Source organism: Saimiri boliviensis, chromosome 4 (assembly GCF_048565385.1).
Source record: "Saimiri boliviensis isolate mSaiBol1 chromosome 4, mSaiBol1.pri, whole genome shotgun sequence".
Taxonomy (NCBI): Eukaryota; Metazoa; Chordata; class Mammalia; order Primates; family Cebidae; genus Saimiri; species Saimiri boliviensis.
In genome coordinates this window covers 85,993,789-86,017,581 of record NC_133452.1, presented here as the reverse complement: position 1 = coordinate 86,017,581, position 23,793 = coordinate 85,993,789, and the positions used below count along the sequence as shown (strand labels likewise).

Below are 23,793 nucleotides of genomic sequence, written 5' to 3'. Positions count from 1 at the left end.
AAGTGCTGGGATTACAGGTGTGATCCACTGCGCCCAGCCAACAGTTTGCATTTCAACCCTTGCCCCCTTCCTTCCTCCCCTCATAGTAGTCCCCAGTTTCTACTGTTGCCATCTTTATGTTCGTGCATACTTACTGTTTAGCTCCCTCTTATAAGTGAAAACATGCAGTGTTTGGTTTTCTGTTTCTGTGTTCATTTGCTTCAGAAGATGGCCTCCAGCTATATCCATGTTGCTGCAAAAGACATGATTTTGTTCTTTTTAATGGCTGTGTAGTATTCCATCGTGTATATGTACCACATTTTCTTTATCCAATCTACCATTGATGGGCATCTACATTGATTCCATGTCTTTGCTATTGTAAGTAGTGCTGCAATTTAACATGTGAGTGCACATGTCTGTTTAGTTGAAGGAACTGTTTTCTTTTGGATATATACCAAGAAATGAGATTGCTGGGTCAAGTGGTAGTTCTGTTTTAAGTTCTTTAAGATATCTCCAAACTTTTTTCCACAGTGGATGAACTAATTTACACACACAACAACAGTGTGTGTTTGCTTTTCTCTGCAGCCTCACCAACATCTGTTGTTTTTGACTTTTTCATAATAGCCATTCTGATTGCTATGAGATGTATCTCATCATTTTGATTTGTATCTATCTGATCATATTTATCTGAATATGATAGAGTGTGAATTTCTGAAAATGGCCCATAGAACTGATGTTTATGGTTTTTTTTGGAGTAAACACAGAAATTAACCCTTCCAGTCTCAAAGCATGAGAACCTTACATTTGTCTTATCTGAGTTCCTTTCTCAGGAAATCAACAATTAGGCCTCCCAGAGAGCATCAAGGAACTGAAACTTATCATATCACATTTGAACAATGAGACACCAGACCAGCTGCTAGCCAACCACATGCTTCCTGCTGATTCCTTACTGCTATTCCTTACTCCTTCCTAATTTCTGTTTTTCCACATATAGTTATATTTCTTCTTTTCTACATAAATTGCTAATTTTAGTCAGCTGAGATGGATTTGAGGCTCATTTATGTTTGTCTAACTTGAGTTGCTTTCTCAGCCAACCAACTATCAGTTCTCCCACAGAGTATCAAAGAACTGAAACTTACCAGATCACCATATTTGGACAATGAGACACTAGTCTCCTCACCCATGATGACTGTCTAACCAACCACCTGCTTCCTGTTGACCAACTCTTCTTCCTTACCCCTTCCTAATTCCTGTTTTCCCATACACAGTTACATTTCTTCCCCGCTATATAAACTCCTAATTTTAGTCAGTTGAGGAGATGGATATGAGACTGATCTCTCATCTCTTGGCTGTAGCACCTGAATAAAGCCTTCTTCCCTCCCAATACTTATTGTCATAGTGATTGCCTTTCTGTGTGGTGAGCAACAGGTCCTAGACCAAACTCCTGGTGTTTCATTAACATTTCCAAAGATAGCTAAAAGAGATAGAAGGTGACTGTGGCAGTGTCTGGGAACCAGCAGAAGCAGTAGCTCTGTGGATATTCATAAGTAGCCAAAAATCACCATACAGAGTCAGTAAGTACGAAACTAAAACCAGATTATTATTCAAACAAAGTTGCTATGATTCCCATAGATCCTGTGATCCTTTTAGATATTTTTATGATTACAGTTGTATCATTTGCAAATAATCAGTTTTATTTCTTCCTTTCCAATCATTATAAACTTTATTTTTTGTGCCTGATTGACTGGCTAGGATCTTCAGAATAATATTGAAAAAAGCGGTGTTCCCAAATTTAGGGGGTAATTTTTAAATATTTTGCCATTGAGTATAATTTTTGCTACAGACTTTTAAAAACAAATACTATCCATAAGAGTAAGGGAATTCCTCCTGTTTCTGGGCTTCTAGAGGAGGTTCTCTCTTTTTCTTTTGTAAAAATAAAAATGTGACTACACATTGAATCTTATCAAATTATTTTCCTGTATCTGTTAAAATTATTCTATTTTTGTTCTGTAAATATGAATTACATTAATTTGACTTTAGATGTTAATTTTTGCATCTTTGGAACAAACAACATTGGCTTGTGTCTTTGCTTTCTTGTAACATCTTTGTCAAATTTTGTTACTGAGGTAATACTGACCTAATAGGAAAAATCGGAAGTGTTCACTCTTTTTCAATTTGCCTGGAGAGTTTGGTAGGGTTGGTGTTATTGCTTCCTTAAATATTTGGAGAAACTACCTGGTGAAGCCATTTCAGCCCAGATATTTCTTTGTGAAATGTCTTTGAATTACACAATTTCATTATTTGACATGGTATTGTTCAGGCTATTTCTTCCTGTGTCTTTTATGATAAATTATTTTATGGTAAATTTTCAAAAATTACTTGGATTACTTTCTAGCCACCTTTCACTCACTCTACAAGGTAGTTGTGTTATTCCTTTGAAATACAGTAGGATCATTTGTTTCTGTCTCTATTCTGTTTAGAGTTGCCACATCATACGATTTTGGATGTGTGTGTATATTTTCTATTTTTTTAGGAAATGAAAAATTATTATGGTTCTAAATGTTAGATTCATGCAAAAAGAGCTTTCATAGAAAGGACTTCCCCAAGTCCTTGTGCCATTCCCACCCCTCTATCCCACTATATCTTTCTTATTCCGTTTTTATTACACAAAAGGTAGCATATTATGTTTTTTCAGTTTGATTCTTCTACTTAATATATTCTAAGAATCATTACATATCAGTTGATAAAGATCTTCCTCTTCCTTTTCTATAGCTGCTCTGCACTCCATTTTGTGGATGAAACAAGTCTACATAACCATTCTCTCATGTGTGAGCTTTTTGTTTGTCTCAAACATTTTTCAATTACAAACAATGTTACAGTGTTTTTTTTTTTTTTTGTATTGTAGAAGGTGTATCTTAAAGATAATTTCTTGGAAATGAGATTGCTGGGTTAAAAGGTCAAATTTTATGTGTAGTTTTGCTATAAATTTCCACATTTCCTTTGAAAAGGATTATATTCATCTGTACTCCCACAAAAAAATGTATGAGTGTACCTGTCTTGTCACAGTTGTGCCAACAGAATGTGTTGTAACGCATTTTAGTTTTTGTCAGTCTGATAGGTCATAAATGGTATCTGTGTGATCTTTAAATGTCTTTTTTCCTAATTATGAGTAAAATTGAATATCTTTTCCCAAGTTTAAGGGCTACATATAGTCCATTTTTGCATTGCTATAAAGGAATACCTAAGGTGGGTAATTTATTTTAAAATGAGGATTAATTGGCTTGTGGTTCTGCAAACTGTATAAGCATGGCACCGATAATCTGCTCAGTTTTTTGAGGTAAGCGCCTCAGGAAGCTTCTAATCATGATAGAAGCTGATGGTGAGCCAGCATGTCACATGGCAATGGTGGGAACAAAAGAGAGACAAGGAGGGAGTCCCAGCCTCTTTTAAGCAACCGGCTTTCACATCAACTGATTGAGCAAGAACTCAGTCATTACTGAGGGGACGGTGCTAAGCCATTCATGAGGGATCCATCTCTGTGATCCAGTCACCTCCTACCAGGCCCCAGCTTCAACACTGAGTTTCACATTTCGATGTAAGATTTGGAAGGCAGAAACATCCAAACCGTATCAGGCTGTATGTATATATTTTATGTATATAAATTGACTATGTATTTTGCCCATTATTTGAAGAAAGTTTTTGGTCTTTTCTGCTTCAATTTTGATATATTACGGATATCAGCTCTTTGTGTTCTGTTGCAAATATTTTCTCCCAGTTTATCAGACAACTTTTGACTTTGTTTATAGGTGGGTTTTTTTCTTGCCACATAGTTGTTTTAAAGCCTTTTTTTTTTTTTTTTTTGAAATCCAGGTTATTGATTTTTTAAATTACAACTGGATTTTAAGTCATATAAAATTTTCCTTTCTACATGCTATAGAGAAATTTACTCATTTTTTGTAGGGTTTGTATGGTTTTATATTTTTTACATGTAGGTCTCCAATCTATTTGGAGTTTGTTCCTGTGTTGATGTGATATAAATATATACTTTTATCTGTTTTTCTAAAAGGCAAACCAGTTGTCCCAGCAATATTATTAAGGTGATGGGCTAAAAAGTTCATTTTTGCCCCAGTGATTTGAGCTGCTACCTTTACTATATACTATATATTAAATATATTGTACTTGGGTCTGTGTCTTGACTTTCTATTCTAACAATGGTATGTTTATCTATTTGTGTGCCAATTCCTCAATACTTAATTGTAGAGGTTAATGGCATGTTTCTTTTTCTTTTTTTGAGATCCAGTTTCACTCTTGTTGCCCAGACTGGAGTGCAATGGCACGATCTCGGCTCAGTGCAACCTCCGCCTCCCGGGTTCCAGCCATTCTCCTGCCTCAGACTTCCAAGTAGCTGGGATTACAGGCGCCCAGCTAATTTTTTTTGGATTTTTAGTAGAGATGGGGTTTTACCATATTGGCCAGGCTGGTCTCAAATGCCTCACCTCAGGTGATCCACCCACCTTGGCTTCCCAAAGTGCTGAAATTATAGGCATGAGCCACGACACCCTGACAGTATGTTTCAATTAACTTCCGTTTAATATTAAAATTGGTCATTGGATTTGTTATTACTTTTCCTAGATTATCTAAGAGTTCTGTTGTAGAGGAGTAGGGCCAAGTTTGCTGTCAATCATACCTAAATATTGTGGTCTTGCTTCCAAACCCTAGGTGAAGATAAATTCGGGAAGTCTAACGGTATGCCAGATTTTTGCTGCTGTGTTTTAGACAAAGGTCAGATGATGTTTCTGAAAAGGGACCTCTGCAATTCCAGCGTTTTTGTGCCCTGCTGCAGTGATGTTGCTGGTGGTCTACAGACTGTTAGCCATTGGGTTTCCTTAAAATAATACAGTTTTGTTTTGTTGGAAATGTCTCTTCAGGTGAAATTAGCAGAATAGAGATTCTTGGCTCAAAAGGTACATGAGTATGTAATTTTGTTGCTATTGCCAAATTCTCTTCTAAATGATCATACTAGTTTATGTTTCTACCAGCAATGGATAATAGCTCTTGTTTTCCCACAGCTTTGCCAACAAAATATGCTGTCCTACACTTTTCAATTTTTGCCAGTCTGACAGGAGAAATGGCAACACTTGTTTGCAGCGTTATGTCCTCTGCAGATGCAGGACAGGGCAGCTAGGCTACCACTCCGGAACACAGTGCAAGTACCATATGCCACACTCCCCTCACTAGCTAAACCATCCCTACAAGAGGCCCTTTGTGTCATCATCTCCTAGCAAATCTCAGACAGGAATATTCCAGGCCAACAGAAAGGGTCTTGTAGTCATCTCAAAAGGTAAGTGGTCATAGTCTTAATTCTAGTTCTCCCAAGGAATTGATATATTTGCAAAATTGCTTAACCTCTACTAACTTTCCATTTCATAAACCAAGAAGTACCAAAAGGGGAAGACTTTATAAAGCACACAAGCTACTGCTATACCCTTGGACCAGGGAAATGACTTGACTTTCACTGGCAAAAATAAGAAGGGCTATTTCCTGACTTTTCCTTAAATGAAGACATCTCTTTCTACTAGAAGAGAGAAACAGCAACTACATTAACATTAAAATGGTGTTCCAACTTACTGATTATCCTACTGGTCCAAGACATGTCATTTGTAGAAATCCTTTTCCAGCAGCAAGTGCCAGAGAATATCCCAGACTGGGAGTGCCTCTACATTAACTACTACCTTCCAAGTGAGACCTATGGATAACTCCCAAGCAGTCTGGGGAATGGAGTGTCTTAATTATGAAATCACTGGCTGATGCTGGAGGAAATGAATAGAACTTCTGAGAAATTGGGTGCCACGGCCTCTGCTAATATCTGCCCTCAATATATTCAATGCAGAAATTTGCCAGTTAGCACAGAGTGAGCTTTTCCCCCATACACTGCCTAAGCCTCTGGGGTCTCAGATGTTCCTCTCTTCAGTGAGAGAGCAGGGGAGACTCTGTTTCCTGCTAGTTGTGGCACCTTCCCTTGGTTTTTCCCCATTCGATTCAGCCAGCTCCAGATCTCTGGCAGCCCTGTGTGAGCTAACCTATTTTAACCTTCTCATGCCCTGCCTAATGTCACCTTCCCCACTCTTAGAAGATGCTGAGGGATCAAAGCAGTACACACCTACTTCTATACCCAGATAGGCAGGGGGGAAGACAGGAAGTGGGAGGCTTATAGGATGTAGCATGCCATAAAGCCTCCTAAATTTACTGGTGACCAGGCATAGTGGCAACTTGCCTAGTCAATTTCCATTCCAATCAGTTCTTTATTACTTAGTAAGTTGAGTATTCAGCTGATAGATGAACTGAGATCTTTAAATCATCCAAATTTTTGCCACCTGTGAAAGTTTTGTAGTCTGGCAAAAGGAACAATAAAACCAATAACAAAACTGAGTAATTTAAATTATTTAGACATTTTAATTATTCCCATGTCTACTCCCAAATAGCTGTGTCTGGTGTATATTAAATGATTATGCAAATGTAAAGTATAAAACTAACCAGCTAATTTTTTTGTACACGGTTTGAAGCCCACAGATTAATAGTCCAATTTCACAAATAATAAAAAATTAACAAACATAAGCAAAGTACCTGGCATACAGTAACCACTCAAGTGATTTCTGGAAGAGCTAGAGTTTTATGAAAAATTTTACGTATAATTTCACACATGTCTTTTCTGGGGAGAGAGATTATCATTATTTTCAGTGAACTATTACCCTACTATCCCCACCCTAAAGGCTAGCAACAACCAGGTTAGAATATGTCATTATTTCTAATTCATGCTAAATATTATACAGGCATTAAAGCAATAGACCTTCCATTATATAATCTCATACTTTTCCTAAGTATATAAAATGGTCTTTGCCATAATTATTGACTATTTAAAACAATGAAAACAAAGAGATAAGCAAATGTTAATTTAGTACATTAATAACATTCTTGAGCATTATTAACTATTTAGCTTGAAAGTATTTTTTCATCTGTTTTTTTCTTGCCAATAAACAGTTTTGTTTTCTTAGTGGTGTTACCTTCTAAGGATATTTACTTTAGAAAAAATATAAATTTTCACAAATATGAACCACAAAAGATTTTTAACTTAAGAGTTTCTATGAATCATTAAACTGTTGGCAAGTACTAAACCTATTATCAGAAAATTCAGATCTTTTAGTACATAAAGTACTTTTTTTTTTTTCATTTTTGCACATGTTTATTTTCGTCTTCAATTGCATACTCATTTCATACAGGCATAGTATCTTGCCTATGCCCCTCTCCCATCTTTGCTAATCTTAACCCTTGCCTTTTCTAAGGCTCAGATTAAAGCTACTTATTAATTTGAAAAACAGGCCATTAAAGTAAGATGTGTATGGAGATGAATTATGAGATACCTATAGGATTTTTTTAATGAACTATAATGACAGGCAAGATAAAGAGAATAAACATGACAAAAATCTAAAGAATGAGTGAATGTTTGACATAATACAGCTCAAGGTCATATAAATTACTTACACCCAGAATTATTAATTTAAATTCCAGGTCCTCAAGCAAAATGTCATAAAATAAGAAAAGCCATGAAGTACCTCTCTGGACTTCATTTGATCCACATATAAGGACCTGGTGACAACATGTGAGTGACCGAAACAGGGGAAAATGGCCATGCAATCTTGGAGTTCACAAAAGTAAGAGACTGCAGTGGTAGTCATTTCTGGCCATACACTGCAGACTAACTTCAGAAAATTCTAGAAAGCATCAGTCTATGCCAACAGCTAGAGGCAAAAAAGAAAAAAATGACTCATGAAGATCAAGTGAAATTCTGACCATATATTAAAACAATTCAAATAAGAGATGAGGTTATGGGATGGGAATGATGGACATCAGGAGAAGTCAGCATGGCTGTATAGGCAGCTCCCTGAGAAGCCCAGGATTTTAAAGGACCTACGTCAAAGATGGAGGAAAGCAAAGAAAAGCAAAGGCAAGGGCAAACAACAGTGTAAACTGTTAGGAACAACGTCAGGGAAGTCAAAGATCAAAGTGAGCAGAAACTTCAATTAAGAAAAAGAAAAAAGAAGTTATCGGCCTAAAAGTAAAAATACTGATAAATGTCAAGTTGTGCCAACCATCAAGTATATATTTTTATTTCCTCCATTTTATAGAGGAGAAAATTAAGTGGCAAAGAGACAGTGTGGCTTCTGCGATATCATGTAACATGTAAATAGTGGAGCAGAGATTTTAAACCAGTTAAGAACTTGTATTCCCAACTCATGTCTCCTTGCATGAGGAGGAACATCCTTTAACCTGGCCTTCTTCATCTCTCTCATCCTTCCACTGTGATGGTGAAGGAACAATACCTGATTGATAAGTTTGGAAGGAGAATTTGTACTAACCTGCCCCTTCCTCCTGCTCTCTTGAGAGAGAGCTGCCCCAGCAAGCACATGTCCTCAGATCCTCTCAGCCTTGAGATAACCTAAATGTTAAGGCCTTGCCTCCTATTAAGATCTGCAGTAGCCCAGAGCTTCCTGTGACTGTCTGGGAAGGTCTATCAAATCCTGAGGTGCAGCTCCAGCTCGCTAGCTCCCAGACATGTCAAATACTCCAACATCTGCTCTGTCAATCATGCAGATATGTTTGTTTCCCACTGGCCTCACCTTTTTGGGTTCTATTTCTTATTTGGTTCCAAATACGAGTTTCTCAAAGACCTCTACAAGCCCTTTTCTAACCTGACCTCAAGCCTGAGTTCCTAACTACTAAGCAATACCACTTTGCTATGTCTTGAGTAAGACAGATTATGGCTTACAGATAACAGAGATAACTGCCAGGTTATTTTGTGACTACCTTTTCCAGAAAATTGAATTTTTTTCTAAATTAGTAATGGCAAAATATGATCAAGAGAAACTGAAAACAAGACAAGAGATGGAAGAATAAAACACTCCAGAAATTCTTTGAATAAAGTCAAGTCCTCAGACCCAGCAAAGGGTATTGCAGCCTTAGGTAAACACTTAGAAGCCATTATCAGTCACAGTGGAGAAATCATGGAGTACTGGAAAACATCTCCAGAAGACTGGAGATGGGAAAGTGCCCTCAGTCTTACTCAAAAGCATAGTCAAAAGCCTAAGAAATGGTAATCTCAGAAATCACAGCCCGCTAGACATCATCCCTCCTCCACTGAAGAAACCTATAGATGCGTGTGAAAATAATATACTGAAAAACTATAGTTGAGTCCACGGAAAAAATGTAAATTACCTAAACTCATTCTATTAACATTTATGTGTTTTTTCATGCATTTATCAGGAAGTACTAAAAAATATGCATATTTTCCCTATGGCTAGCCAGTTTTCCCAAAAAATATGCATATTTTTATTCTGGCAAAATAATGGACTGACTTTTTAATGACATGCTTGATATGATGGTGGAAAAGGAGATGCATGGTTATGCTGCACAGTAGCTTGGTAGGGGGAAGATCAATCATTGGGAATGTAAATGCCATCTTTGAGCTGAGTAGGGTATTAGCCGCCTTCTAAAAAGCAAATACAGTCTGTAAATTGCATTGCAAAAAAGGAAAGAGAGCCTCAAATCATAGAAAGAAACATTCCTAATGTACCCTTCAATGGTCAAATAATATTTTGAGTTTTGTGTGAGATTATGGATATAAGATATTAAGAAAGATATTGACAAACAGGAGCATGTTCGGTAAGCAATGAACAAAGGGTGATGACTTTGGATGCCATGTCAATTAGAAAGTGGTTGAGGGAACCTGGAATTTTAATCTGGAAAAGGTTAGACAGTAATAAACACCTAGACTGGCTTTCAAGTCATTCTGCTATTTTGAGCCTCAGACTTTTCTTGCAGAAAACAAAAGGGCTTGAAATTAATGGGATCTATATCATCTCTCAAATAATAGGCTTCTTCTATGCAAAATTTGAAAAGTTATAGTAATGGGTTAAAGAATATGATTTGTCTTACTATAGAAAATATAATTAGATAAACATTCTAGAGAGGTAGACGTGTAACTAGACATGAAGGAACTTTCTAAAAGTTAGCTGCATCCTGAAAGACTAGAGTGTTGATAGCTAGTAAACAGTATGACAATGGAAATTATAAGGTCTGACCATGCCTTGAATGGCATGGTAATCTCTGACCTGCACATAGACCCCAGATGAGTTCCTGGAAGAAATGATCAACCCCTGTGGCACCTAACTAACCTAAGACATTCTACTGTTTCTTATTCCAGCCTCAATTGACAAGGCTGTTGGACTTTGTAATGGACCTCAGCCAACCTTGTGACGCCACACCCTATGACCCCCTTCCAGCTTGCAAACCTACGACCCCCTCCCAGCTTGCAAAAAACCGCCAACTGTAATTTCTGTAACTTTCCACTATTTACCCCAAACCTATAAAACCAACTCCTATCCTGCCACCCTTTGCTGACGCTCTTTTCGGCCTCAGGCCACCTGCACCTAGGTGAATAAACAGCCATGTTGCTCACACAAAGCCTGTTTGGGGGGGGGCGGGTCTCTTCATTCAGCTCATGCATTTTAAGAGCAATATTATTCAAGGAGGGGCTGGATGATGATGATGACAACAATGATAATGGGGATTTCTATTACATTTTATGTTATGATTATCTTTACAATATATTAAATGTCCATTATATGCCAGTGACAGAGGCAAGAGACAACCAAATACCTAGGCAGATAAGGAGCGATCCCCGGAGAACCTGCAACCAGTCCAGGTCATTGTGAACAGGGGGCTTACCTCAACATGCCCACGGTGAAAAAGTCCGTCCCTTAACACATGCACAGCAAGGGAAATAAATCAGTGTGGCTTGGTTCAGACTAAGGGCCCTCCTGTGCACTGGAAGAATGGGGTGGAGACATCAGGAATTTGCGCCTTAAGCAGGGGAGGCGCCTGGCTGCTTCAGCTCATTTGTGGTGCCCTGGTATTCCATTTGTGAGGTGGAAACTTGTGTGCAGGACCTCTCTTTTTGTGGAGAACTTTCCTTTTGTTTAATAAATTTTGCCCTCCTCACCTTTCAATGTGTCCATGTGCCTAATTTTTCCTGGTGGGTAAGACAAGAGCCCGGATATAAGCTGAGCTAAGGAACAAAAACTCCTGCATCATTTTGGTGGCCTGTATGGGGACATGAGGAAGGGTGAGTAAAATGTGGACCCAAAAATCTATTTCCCTTTTATTTCTGAGCTTTCTCATCCTCTGACTTTTTCCGAGGGTAGGAGAAACTGCCCTCATCACACCCTCCCTCGCTCTCAGGGCTCGGGAATGCAGTCTAATCCAGTTTTTTCTATGGCATTTTTTTTTCCTATTTTTGGTGGGGGGCGAGGGGAGTGGGGAGACTGTAATGGCACCTATTTTTTCTTTTACAATATTGGGGGTGTTCCACTCTCGCCCCAATGGCCACAGGTATGTGCTCAGGATGGACGGATGAGAGGCAGCTCCCCTAACCCTCCCCTCCCTACTAGGTGCATGGCCATGCCCACTACATGTGCGTGTGGTGTCCAATAGCCACGCAGGGCGGGGATGAGTCACAGCCGTGGCGGCCGGGGCCCTAGGGTGGCCTGGGGGGGCGGTGGCGGGAGGGGGGTCGGGGGGTGAGGGTTGGGGGGGCTCGGCTCTGTTCGGCTGGCTAGCCGGGATTCCCAGCCACAGTCCGTGGAGTCCCTCTGACAGCAATTAAAAGTTTCTCCCCCTGTTGGAGAAACCATTTGCATAAGAATAAGAGGTTCTTCCCCGCTGCATCTTCCCCACCCAGCACTTAGGCTTTTTTCCTTTCCTGTACCCTGTCAGAAGTTAACACAGCCCCACACTTAAGCTTTTTTTTTTTTTTCTTTTCTCCGTCCTCTTAGGAGTTAACTTTTGTGCAAGAGGTTTTCCTTTCTTGAAAGCCATCTTATTAGACCAAGACCTTAATTCACAGGATACCAGTTTTCCCTCCCTTGTTTGAGAAGGATCCAATTCTTCAGCATCACCTTAGCATTTGGCTTATGGTTAGGAGGCAACAGCCAGTCTGGTGAGGGACTCCTGGGGCTCCATGGGTCCATGCACGCCCGAGGCAGTTTTGTCCCAACTGAATTCCAAGCTTTGGGTCAAAGACCCGGAGGAAACAAAACTGGATCTGAGGGATCCAGAGGCAGACAACAGTGGAAGTTAAAAGGCACAGCACAAATGAGCATGACTAATTCTTGCCGATAAAGCCAAGCCTCCCATTTCTTAAGCCAAATCTCCCGTTTCAGGGATGAAGGTCATGCTAGTATCCATGGCATAAGTGAGGTCTAGAGAACTCAAAGGCTACTGACACCAGGGGGAAAGGCAGCACATAGGTAAGAACAGATTCCCACCCGCTCGCTGAGGAAGGACAGCCTTTCCTTTTAAGCTTCTAAGACACTTCCCTTTGAGCCTTGCATTTCAAAGAAGTAAAAGTTAAGACATAGCAGGCATGAAGTCATTGGCTAGGTCGGCTGCAGCCACTGACCAGGCCTGGAGGTTAAAGATTAATGGCACTCCTATCTATAGATTGCAGGCATAATATGGAGAAACAGCCTCTGGAAAGCATTGTCTTCCCTCAATCTTGCTCAAACCACCACCTCGTCTGCTTCTTCAGTTACAACCCTCTTATATGTGCTGTCTAGAATTGTAAGCTTTTAAAAGGGCTAGGATTTTCTTTGCCAGGGAGTTCAGTTCTTGAGACACAAGTCTGCCGAGACTCCCACCTGAATAAAAAGCTAGTTCTTTCCCAGTTCGGTGTTCAAAAGGTTTGTTCATGGCTGCTCCTGCTTCAAGCCCCCATTAGCATGGGTGAAAGCCATATGGGCACCCATGGGCGGCACCCTGTTGACATTGCTGGGACTCAGGGATATGAAAATGAAAGAAGGAAAGAGGACGCTTTTTCTTTCCCTCCTTCATGTACTTCAGATATTTTGCTAGAACGATAAAAGAACCAGGGAGGCCTGGCTCCCCTCTTTCCAGATGAGTAGTCATTCCTGTTGAGTCTGTCCCCCTTTTGAATGCATCCTGAACCCCTGGGGCTCCTTTGAATACAGAAAGCCTTTTTTCCTTTTTCCTCCTTGATCCTCTCTTCACAAATGGGTAAGTGTGTTCCTATACTCCAGGACACTTCCCTCAGAGGCATCCTCCAAACTGAGAAAAGTTAATTTCCCAAACCTTAAACTGGGTGGCTTAGAATTGAGCTCATAGGAAGGGAACCCAGAAGCCTGACATGCTGGCAAAAGGATATATATATACATATATATATATATGTGTGTGTGTGTATATATATATATGTGTGTGTGTGTGTGTGTGTGTGTGCATGTGTGTGTATATATATATATATATATATATTTTTTTTTTTTTTTTTTTAAACCAGTTGGACTTTTATCCTCTTCCTGTGCAAACTGGTACAAGTAATGGTAAGGATCACTCTTTCTATTCTCTGTAAAGTTTTGATTAATGAAAATGAATGTACGAGGCTGGTCTTAAGCTCTAGGCAATCTGGTATGCTTTGCTTGTCTTAATTGAGGCTTGTTGGTTTAACCTGTGACGTCACTTTTGGTAATGTTCAAAAGCCAATAATATTGGCTGCTTGGTGTTGCTAAAGGTAATAAAGAATTTAAAAGAATTTTCCTAAAGAGCATGCAACTTAATTAAAAGTGAGTATCTAAGTTATAAGTATATTTAAAAGGCCTTTATGTTTTTCTCTTCTTTATATGGCTAAAATGTATTATATATATAATGGATCTTGTTTTGCTGGAAAAAGGTTTTTTCTCAGTTGACTGAATTGCTTTTCTTCTCTGTCTTGCCACTCTTAATGCATACATAATAGGCCCTAAGATAACTTCTAATGCCATGGGACTCCCCGGGAAAAACAGAAAAGGTGCCACAGATTCCATTTTAGGAGAAACCTCTTTTTTCTCATGGAACCCCAAGAATTAGAGGCAGATAGATCCCTATCAAAATCTGTTTTTGTCTTCCAGCTATGCCTGTTTATCAGACCATAGAAACTGCATGCTTTCCTAGTCTTGCTCTTAAAGGGCCCCACCCAGAGACCAATAATCCAATTAGGGGATTGGCAAACAAAAAATGTTAAAGCTTCTGAACCTCCTTCTATCTGTGTACTTATATAGGTGTTGTCTGTGATGTCTATAATTAAAAGAGCTCTAATTAATTGTCCTAAAGAAAAATAAATGCTTAGATAAAATTTTTTTGAGGGAAAAGTAAAAGCCATAATGCCTTTTACTTCATGTGACTTTAATCTTTGAGACATAAAAACAGTCTTAATGAGTATTGGTAAAATGCAAACGTTGTCAAATGTAAATAGGTGGTCTAAATTATACAGGTCAGATACTAGGTTTGCTAAATATTTTAAGGTTATAAATTGCTTCTTTAGCTGTTGAGAACTATTTCACTTGCCTGCTTCACAATTGGTAAGGCCTGAGAAATACGGAATTAACCACACCCTTAACTATGCTGGAAGGACTCAAACTTTATTGATGCCTAGTACATAACTAAAACAACTTGCCAAATTTTATATTAAAGTTAAAAATTGCTATGAATTACCATTATAATATGTAATTGAGACCACTGAAAATAGATTTATATGCAAAGTGTGTAAGAACAGTAAAATGTGTTTTCAGTAAAAGATTATAGGGAGGCAAATTTTTGCCTAGGGCTAAAGGATTGTTTTAAATTAGATAAGATGAAGCTAAAGGTTTTAAAAAAGTTATGGAAAGTTTCTAAAAAATTAATCTTGAAAAAGAAATTCTGTGTGTGAACACTGACTAAATTCAAAAGGGTATTACATGGTTTTTCTGTAAATTGAGCATTGAAATAAAAGCACAACAAGGTTTTCTTAAGGTCCTAATCTGCTCTTTAGCAAAATTTGTAAAGAGTTATAAAAGATTTATATGAATCTCACCTCATGGTCAAACTGGTTAAGATTGGATAGACTTGTCTATAAGGTTTCATTTAAAAAACTGGGTTGACATTAATTATAAACTAATTAAGGGTAAAATTTCACTTCCCTTGTACAAGCTTTTAATGTAATAGTAAAGAATAATGAAATATTTTCACTTGCCTTGCAGATAGACTCCCAAGGAAAAGAAAGAGAAGACAGGAGTCACAGTTTTTGGAAAAGCTAAGTCTTCCCTCTTAATGAGCAAAGGTTTTTGCCCAGTTTAAAAATTTTTGTGATATAATTTTGGCAAAATAACTGATGGTAATCTGAAATTCTATTTCATAACATCAAATGTTTTAAACCACTAACATATTTAATAGGCTTCCCAAAATCAAATTTCAGCTTCAAGGTTGTCCTTCCTGATCCCTAGTTTTTGGATGCTACAGAGGACCCCTAAAGCATCGAAAAGAGAGGTAAACAAGATTACGTGACATTTTTTAGGTATATAGGATTGCCAACATTATGTTTAATCTTCTTCAGGTTATATTTAGTGAATAATATTAATACATGTTCCAAAATTGTATGAGATTTTAAAAATTCTAATGTCTGAGTATATGTTATCAATCACAATTAAGGGTGTTAAGTTATTGTAAACCACAGAGATAATCAAATTTCTTTCCCAGTCGTGTTTTTGACTGTAACTACCTAGACATTTGGTTATTTATAGACAATTGTCTTATTTTGATCCTCTTCAAAAGCTGGTTTATAATCAGCTATAGAACTTTGACAGGTACTCTTAAATGCAGGTTTCTGATAACTTTGAAGATCATAACATTGGAATAAAGGAAAAACATACAGGACTCATGAAGAACTGAAATATTCAGGAATATCAAGCAGTACAAGAGTTAACTGAGTGGACTGAACTAACTGAAGACTGAAGTAATCTTTCCTTAAACTTTTGCTTAAAACACTGCTGATCTTTGTTTTGTTCTTCAGAGTCAAGTAAACTTTTATTCTGAGCTATTTACAGTCTTTAATAATTGAGTAAGATAGACACCTGTGAACAAAATTTGAAGCATGTTTGTTTCTCTCTGCATGATTCCTCTAGAATTTGGAAACTATCTGTGAGTATTCCTAACTTAGGGTGATGTGGTTATTTGCATCAGTGCAGTAAGAATTCATTTTCTTTTGCAACAGGATGCAACTGGAGAAACTGGTTGCTCTACTAAGGCTTTGACTGGAAGGGTATACTTCCCTTTAAGGAATCAAGGTCTACTTGCAGAATTGATAAAAAGCCCCTTGGGGAAATGGTCCTCATACCTTGTTTTACACAGTCCCTGTACAGGGTTACTAATCTGTGGTGAGTAAAGAATGTCACTTTCTTTCTTTCTTTTTTTTTTTTTTTTTAGAAGCACCAGAGTCCATGAGGCATTTTATTTGTAAATGCATGTATTACATCCCTAGAAAAAGAATCCCAGGATTTTCCCTCCTGTGTGTTTTCATCTTGCTTCTTCATGGTCCGTGATGCCAGCTGAGGTTGTCAATACAATGAAAACAAACTGGCGGGACAGAAGCAGATTATTCTGCCATTTTTCTAGATCTTTGAGTTGCACATCAAATCTGGGGCTGATCACACCACACTTGTTTAGCCTGCCTGTGAGGTTCACAACGATTTTCCCAACTCTGTGATCATCAATGATTTCAAATTCGCCAATGTAACCATGCTTCATCATCACCGTGAGAAACCGGATGATGACTTTGGAGCACGGTCTAATAAGCACCTGGCGTTTGCCTCTCTTTTCGGCATTGTTGATGCTCTTGAGAACATCAGCCAGGACAATCATGTGCACCATTGTGGCAGCACGGAAAGATGGCAGAAAGAGGACCAAGAATGTCACTTTCTGATAGCTCAAAGAAGCCCATATTCTTAAGATCCCAAGAGGAGAGGAATTCACTCAACTCACAGGTGTTTGAGGGTAAAAATCCATAGCTTGGCTTGGCTTTTAAAAGTCCTATCTTAGATTCCTGTGGAATAAAGCTCTATCAAAGCCCATTTAAAAAGCCTATATAAAAATAATTATTCTTGCTGCACTTTATACAAATAATAAGGACAAGTGTAAGACTAAAGTTTACTTTGCAAACAACTCAGTCGTATCATGATTTGTTTTTAATAAAAATGAGGACTGAGAGAGAAACTATGTTTTAAAACTTATTATACATTTGTCATTAAATTCTAGACTCATTAGTTGTTAAGTTTTTCACCTACATTTTCAGCTGCAGCTCAGAAGAAACATAAAGAGATGGGTGATATAAAAATCTGGATCAATATTCTAGTTCTCAGCAATTATCCCACAATTCCTACCACGTGATGGGGGTAAATGGGGTGCCCACAACCTGGAGGTTTCTTTTTTTGGGGAAAATAAGACCCAGGGAGCTCACCAAAGCCAAGCCCCATGCACCCAAATCTTAACAGACATAACTATAGCCACCAGTTATCTGGGCATGCTAGCAGCCTTGGGATTTTTGGGCTGTCCTTAGCCTTTACATTTCATTTTGATACTTGTCTTCTAATAAATTGGTTTGTCTCTTCTTGCCTTTAGGCCTTCGAACTCCAAACAATCATGCAAATAGAGCCTCAACTGATGGCCCCTTTTTACCAGGGACCCGTAGATAGGCCTTTGAGGGAGAGCTGACTGCCATATTTTGAAAACAGTGCCTGGTGAGCAGAAAGCAGTTAGATGGATCACTGTCCTTATCCTTATTCTAATGACTGTTAGATGTACTTCTTTAGAGGGGGGAATGATAGAGGTAGGAGACAGCCAAATGCCTAGGCAGACACGGAAGAGTCCCCAGAGAACCTCCAAGCTGCCCAGGTCATTGTGCATAGCGGGCTTACGTGCCCACGGTGAAAAATTCTGTCCCTTAACACATATGGTAAAGAAAATAAATCAATGTGGAGTGGCTCAGACTAAGAGCCCACATGAACACTGGAAGAATGGGGTGGAGCCACCAGGAATTCACTCCATATGCAGGGGAGGGACTTGGTCTCTTCAGTTCATGTGTAGTGGCCTATTCCATTTGTCAGGTGGAAATCTGTGTGCAAGACCCCTCTTTTTTTATGGGGAGCTTTCCTTTTTCCTAATAAATTCTGTATTTTTCACCTTTCAATGTGTTCACGTGCCTAATTTTTCCTGGTGATGAGACAAGAATCCAGATTTGGCTGTACTAAGGAGCAAATAAATCCTGCATCACCAGGATCTGATTGTGGTACTTTACATATGTTATTGTATGCACGGATAAATTTCTGTTAGAATTGCCATGGTGGGGAATTCTTCAGCAGCTGGAAGGATGATCTTGATTAGTGGTTATTAAACTTTAGTATGAAGGACTTGTTAAAACATAGATTGCTAGGTCCCATTCCCAGAGTTTCTGATTTAGTAGGTCTGCAGAGGATCCTAAGAATTTGCATTATTAGCAAGTTCTCAGGTAAAACTGATGCTGCTGGTCCAGAGACCACACTCTGAGAACCACTGATCTAGATTACTTCCAACTTTCATTCTAATGCTAAGATTCTGTGTTTTAAAAAATCTTTTTAACTTTTCTACAGGAGAGACAGATCTCTACTCTCTTGGAGCAAGGCCCTAACACAGGACATTTTTAAAAATCATATCATTGAGAATTATAGTTTAATCACTTAGGCCACTGTACCTACCTTTCCCTTATGTCTTTCTTAAAATGCTGTGTTTTTCCTTTTTTCCCCTATTTTAAAAATGCAGGGTTCTCCTTTTTTATTTTAAACAAAGTTAAAATGCTTTATTTTCTAACTGGTTAGAAGAAAAAGCAAACTACTTTTACTTTGCCTCATTTCTTCATCATTATACAATTTTGGACACTGTTATTATTGTTATCTCCCAGGATTGGAGGATTAATGAAATTACATTGGAAAACATAAATGGTATAAAATAAATGATCAGTATTATGTAATGAGAATACTGTTAATAGTGTTTTAAAACTCTGGAAAGATGAACTTTTTGGCTTAAGGTGAACATGGGAGTGGGTATTTGATGATGAAAAGATGGGCTGTGTGTGTGGGGTGTGCATGTATACATTCCACAGAAGTGTCAAATTTCATCCTTAGTTGCTTCAGGTGGCTTTTCCATACTATTTTTAACATTTTCATTATTTGGATTTACAGCACCCCAGGGTCTTTAGCTATTTCAAAAGGTGTCACGCCATTCTGAAAAGTTCCTCAGAATAACATTTTAAATTACTTCAACTGAAAAAAATACATATTTGTTATACAGACATTTTCTAATCTGGTGAAAGAAATAAATGTTCAGACTGTAAATAAAATATCTGGAAATTGCTTATAGGGTATTTAAACTTCCATTCAATACTGGTTCCCAAATGAATTACAAAGTGTACTATACCCACAGAGTCTTGGCATCTAAATTGACATAAAACATCTGACATATTTTGAAAGGAAAAATACCTTCACATTTTCAAGCAGTTCTCAATTATCTCATTAATAGATCATCTGAAATAGCTGAAAGTCCTAATGATTATTTTTCTTTGAGACTGTGTTTTTGTACTTACAGATGAAGCGCTGTTTTCCTGATATCCTAAGAATTTTATTCAATTAATGTTATAGGTGCCACTAGAGGAGGTGGAAGGTGTTTCTGGCCTTTTGCAAAAGAAAGTTTTCTTCTCAAATCAATGCAAAATCTCCTTCCTCTTCTAACTATCCCAGAGCTGGGGGGAGGAGGCAGAGAGTGTGTGGATTTGACAGGGCTTCTGGACCTCTAGGTAAAAAGAAAGCTTACATATCAACATCATAATTGTATCAATTAGATGCTAACTTTATTTGATTTGAATTATTTGATTTTCAAAAATAATAAGGCCCCTAATAATTGTATGTACAGAGAAAGAAATGATGGTCCACAGTCTTTGTAAACACTAAGCACACTTTTTTGTTCTCTATCAATGAGCAGCAGGCAGCATGTGGATCTCAGATATCTGAAGACAGAGCATAAGGGCTGATTAAATGGGGTGTTCGGAAAGGTCTGAAATCAGAGGTTAGCACTGCTAACCCTCTGTTCCTCCAGGCCACTCCCTGTAACCAGCTCCCACTGGCTTTATCAGTACTGCCCAATCTCTTTCTACTTCAGAGTTTCTCAACCCTTTAAATCAATGCCAACTTTTCATAAATATAAACATCTCGTTCACACTTTCCCCAGAAATTCTAACACATTCCTCAGGATTAGGGGAGTAGAAACTTCAGTTAGGAATCTCTGTATTTGCTTTGTAACCCAGCAGCAAAAAGAATGTGGTTGTGTTTGGTTTTCTGGAGTTGCCGTTACAAAAATAATAGTTTTGTTATATTTATATATAATAAAACTAAATTACGAAGTTAAACATGTCTTCTCAAATTTTTCACTTGCCTCCAATCACCCCCACTTCCCAGAGATTCTAGTATTTGTCTAAGAGCCCATTCCGCCAACTGAGAATTGTTGCTCTAATTTCTACATCATGACCAGGACCTGCTGTGTAACTTGTGGGGCCTCGTGCAAAATGAATATGCAAGGTCCCTGTTCAAAAATTATTAAGGATTTCAAGATGGCTACCGTGGAGGACTAAATCAGGGCTGGGAACTTGCTAAGCTTGGAGTCCTGTGTGACGGAACAGAAGGTATGCTACAAAACTGTCTTTGATCATGACTTTTTAGCTTCTGCTATTCCTGTGTTTGACTGAGTGTTTCCTAATTCCAGTTCCCAAGAACAAGAATCTGATTGGCTAAAATAAACATTTCATTCCATAAAGTGTTACTGATTGCTGGCAGACATTCATTGGAGAGGTCCTTTAGTCAGTCAACTATGTCAGAACTCAGCAGTTGTGTGTGATCAAAGTGGTAGATTTGAATGGGAGTAGAGAATGGGTCTACTACTACAGTACATGGCCACCAATGTGACCGTGATAGAAGGCAGGGCAGTTAGACATTGGTGGACAGGTAATCACTGACACTGTGAATACAAAATATAAATATATGCATTTCCAACCTGAGCCTGATGTCTGTGTAAAATGGAGTAATAATATTTCAGAGGCTAGCTTAGGGTGGATAGATGAGATAGTAGCCTCAACAAATGGATGTAAAAACACAACAAATCATTATTACCACTGCAACTAAGGGAGTGCAAACATAGTGGAACCTGATTTAATATCTCAAATGGTCCAACACTCAAAAATAGCCTGGTAACACATGGGCCATCAGGGTGTTTTCTTGTGGTCCACGCTCAGGGTGACTATTACTGTGAACTAAGCAACACAGATTCCATGTTCTGAAGGCAAACAGACACCAGGGACTGTGTCTTTGTTCAGATATACAAAGAAAATTGACACTAGAACTGGATGAGTGCCAAGGGACAATCTGTTTAATAGGCTGTGGCTTGTGATAGTGCTAATCTGTTGATGAAATAACGTGTTTCCTTCTGGAAAAAAAGAACTTTCTAACTTTCCCCTAAGAAAGGTTTCAGCTGCTCTCCGTTCTGTCAGGGACTAGGAGTGATTGCCCTGCTCTGAGTTACTATCACTCTAATCACACCAATTCCTCTTCTGGGCTTAAAAAACTCACTCTCTCTCTCTCTCTCTCTTTGGAGGATTTTTTTCATACCTGTGATATCTTTCCAATTTAACTACTGGATCTAGTCACGGGTTTTTACCCCCAGGCTCTCCCTTCTGTCATCTTTTATCCTCCTCTTTCCTTTGTCCCATTTAAATTACATTTTACAACTTACATAAGAATTTAAGTCATAGTAAAGATTTTGAAGCATTAGGGATTTTGAATTCCAATAGTGTTATCTTTAAAAGATTAGTACTTTTCTTTTCGTGTGTATGTGCCATGAGTCTATGTGTGTGAGACTCTGACACTGTGTGTGTGACTCTGACACTGTGTGTGCATATTTAAAGAATATTTAAATTCCTAACAGTATAAGTACAAATTGGAAATATCAAGAGTTATGTCAAACAGAAACTTCCAAAACAGTCCTATGTGACAAATAACACAAATCAAATTAACTATTAAAAAGAATCTTTTTATTACTCAGTTCCTAGAAAGAATCAGGAAAGTAAAAGTCTAAAAAGCAGTGGTTTAAAGAAAAACAGAAAGCCTGCCACAGAGTATTTTGAGTGGGTGAATGAAGGTTATTAGTTCAGCTGAGGATGCTTGCTTCCCTGATCTAGCAGTCGCAGGTAGAGTGGGCATGCCTTTGCATAATCCTATTTGTACAGGGTGCTGCACTTGGCCTTCCTGGTGACTTACATTTGGCAGAAACACTACGCTTCAAACACATACCATACAGGCAGTTACAACAGGTTTCCAGAGATTGATGGCAGCCCCCAAGTGAAAAGAGTCCACTAGCTACCCTCTAAATACTCATGAAGAATGTGTGTTTGTGTATGTGCCACTATGTGTTCATGTACTTAGCCAGCCTAATGTAGGAAATTGGTTTCTTATCACTTGATTCTAAGCAGAAGCAATTTCAGCCCAGAATGTCAGCCACTTTTTTTTTTCCTTAAAGTCAGCCACTGCACAAATAAAAATCACATACTTGGAGAAAATGAAATTATACACATCCTTAGAATATTACTCTTTCCCTTTTATCCTTCAAAAATTAATTTGGGTTTTAAACTTTCCATCCTGGTCCAGTGCTGGACCACTGAACCTGATAACAACAACAAAGAAAGAATGGATAAGAAAAGTAAGATTTCAGAAATCGGGAATCTGGTAAGGAGTGGATGGAAGTGCCTTCAATAATTCTCAGTGTGGTGCAGGAAGACTTTTGGCTCACAGATGTTCCAGTGCTCTAAGGGGATCATTGGGAAAGAATATCACCACAGATTTGAAAAACTATTAATCCCACCAAGAAAAATTAAAATATATTTACTATTAAGAGAATTGATATCTAATTTTACTTGCTCACCATTGTAGTTGATAACTCCCAGAGCCATATTTTAACCATTAGTTTATCAAGGAAGAATGGGGAAAAAAAAAACTATTTATCTATGTCTAGATTGCAACCAATGGAATTTTGAGCACTTTCAAGATCTTCCCATGTGAACTTTGCACAGAATTGATAGAATCCTTATTTCTAATTATCAGAATTTTATTTTGGACTATGGGTAATGTGACCAGATGTTTCATTTTCCTGGGACAGTCATGATTTGTGCTTGGTATGTTGGCAACTCACTGGGTTTAGCATTAGTACAGATAGCTTTTTTCTAAAAAAAAAGAAAAAAAAATTAATGATATATTATTAGTAGCTGCATTAAAATAAGCTGGGATGAGTTTGATAGTCCTCTGCTTTGTACTTGTGGCTTCTGACATAGTCTCATCTAGTAGCATGTAAAATACATGTGCAGTGTCAGGGTTCACACTTAACGCATGGAAAACGCTGAAAGATAAACAGGAATAACTCATCTAACTTTGGCTGACCCTTCCAGATGAAATATAATTAACACCTTCTGTACCAGCTATTTGTTGCTGCATACTAAACCACCCCAAATTTAGTGGCTTAAATATGAAAGACATAAGTTCAAAGGTTATTAAAAAGAACGGATAGAAAATCAAAGACCACATGTTCTTACTCATAGGCAGGTATTGAACAATAAGAACACATGGACAGAGGGAGGGTAGCATCACACACTGGGGTCTCTTGGTGGGGTGCCAAGGAAGGGACAGTGGGGGTGGGGTAGGGAGGTCGGGGAGAGAGAACATGGGGAGAAATGTCAGATGTGGGTGACAGGGGGATGGAGGCAGCAAACCACATTGCCATGTGTGTACCTATGCAATAATCCTGCATGATCTGCATATGTACCCTAGAATCTAA

The 23,793-nt window shown here is 38.3% G+C and overlaps 1 protein-coding gene across 1 annotated transcript; it reads right to left on the bottom strand.

Moving 5' to 3' along the window:
• Window positions 1-16,410: 16,410 nt before the first annotated feature.
• LOC101054124 (small ribosomal subunit protein uS8-like) lies at window positions 16,411-16,764 on the bottom strand. The gene has a single exon (XM_039467737.1). The coding sequence runs from the start codon at window positions 16,762-16,764 to the stop codon at window positions 16,411-16,413; it is 354 nt and encodes a 117-aa protein (XP_039323671.1).
• Between the last annotated feature and the right edge of the window lie 7,029 nt (window positions 16,765-23,793).

Excerpts from the sequence above, each read along its gene's own strand:
- LOC101054124 (XM_039467737.1), bottom strand. The coding sequence starts at position 16,764 with ATGGTGCACATGATTGTCCTGGCTGATGTTCTCAAGAGCATCAACAAT.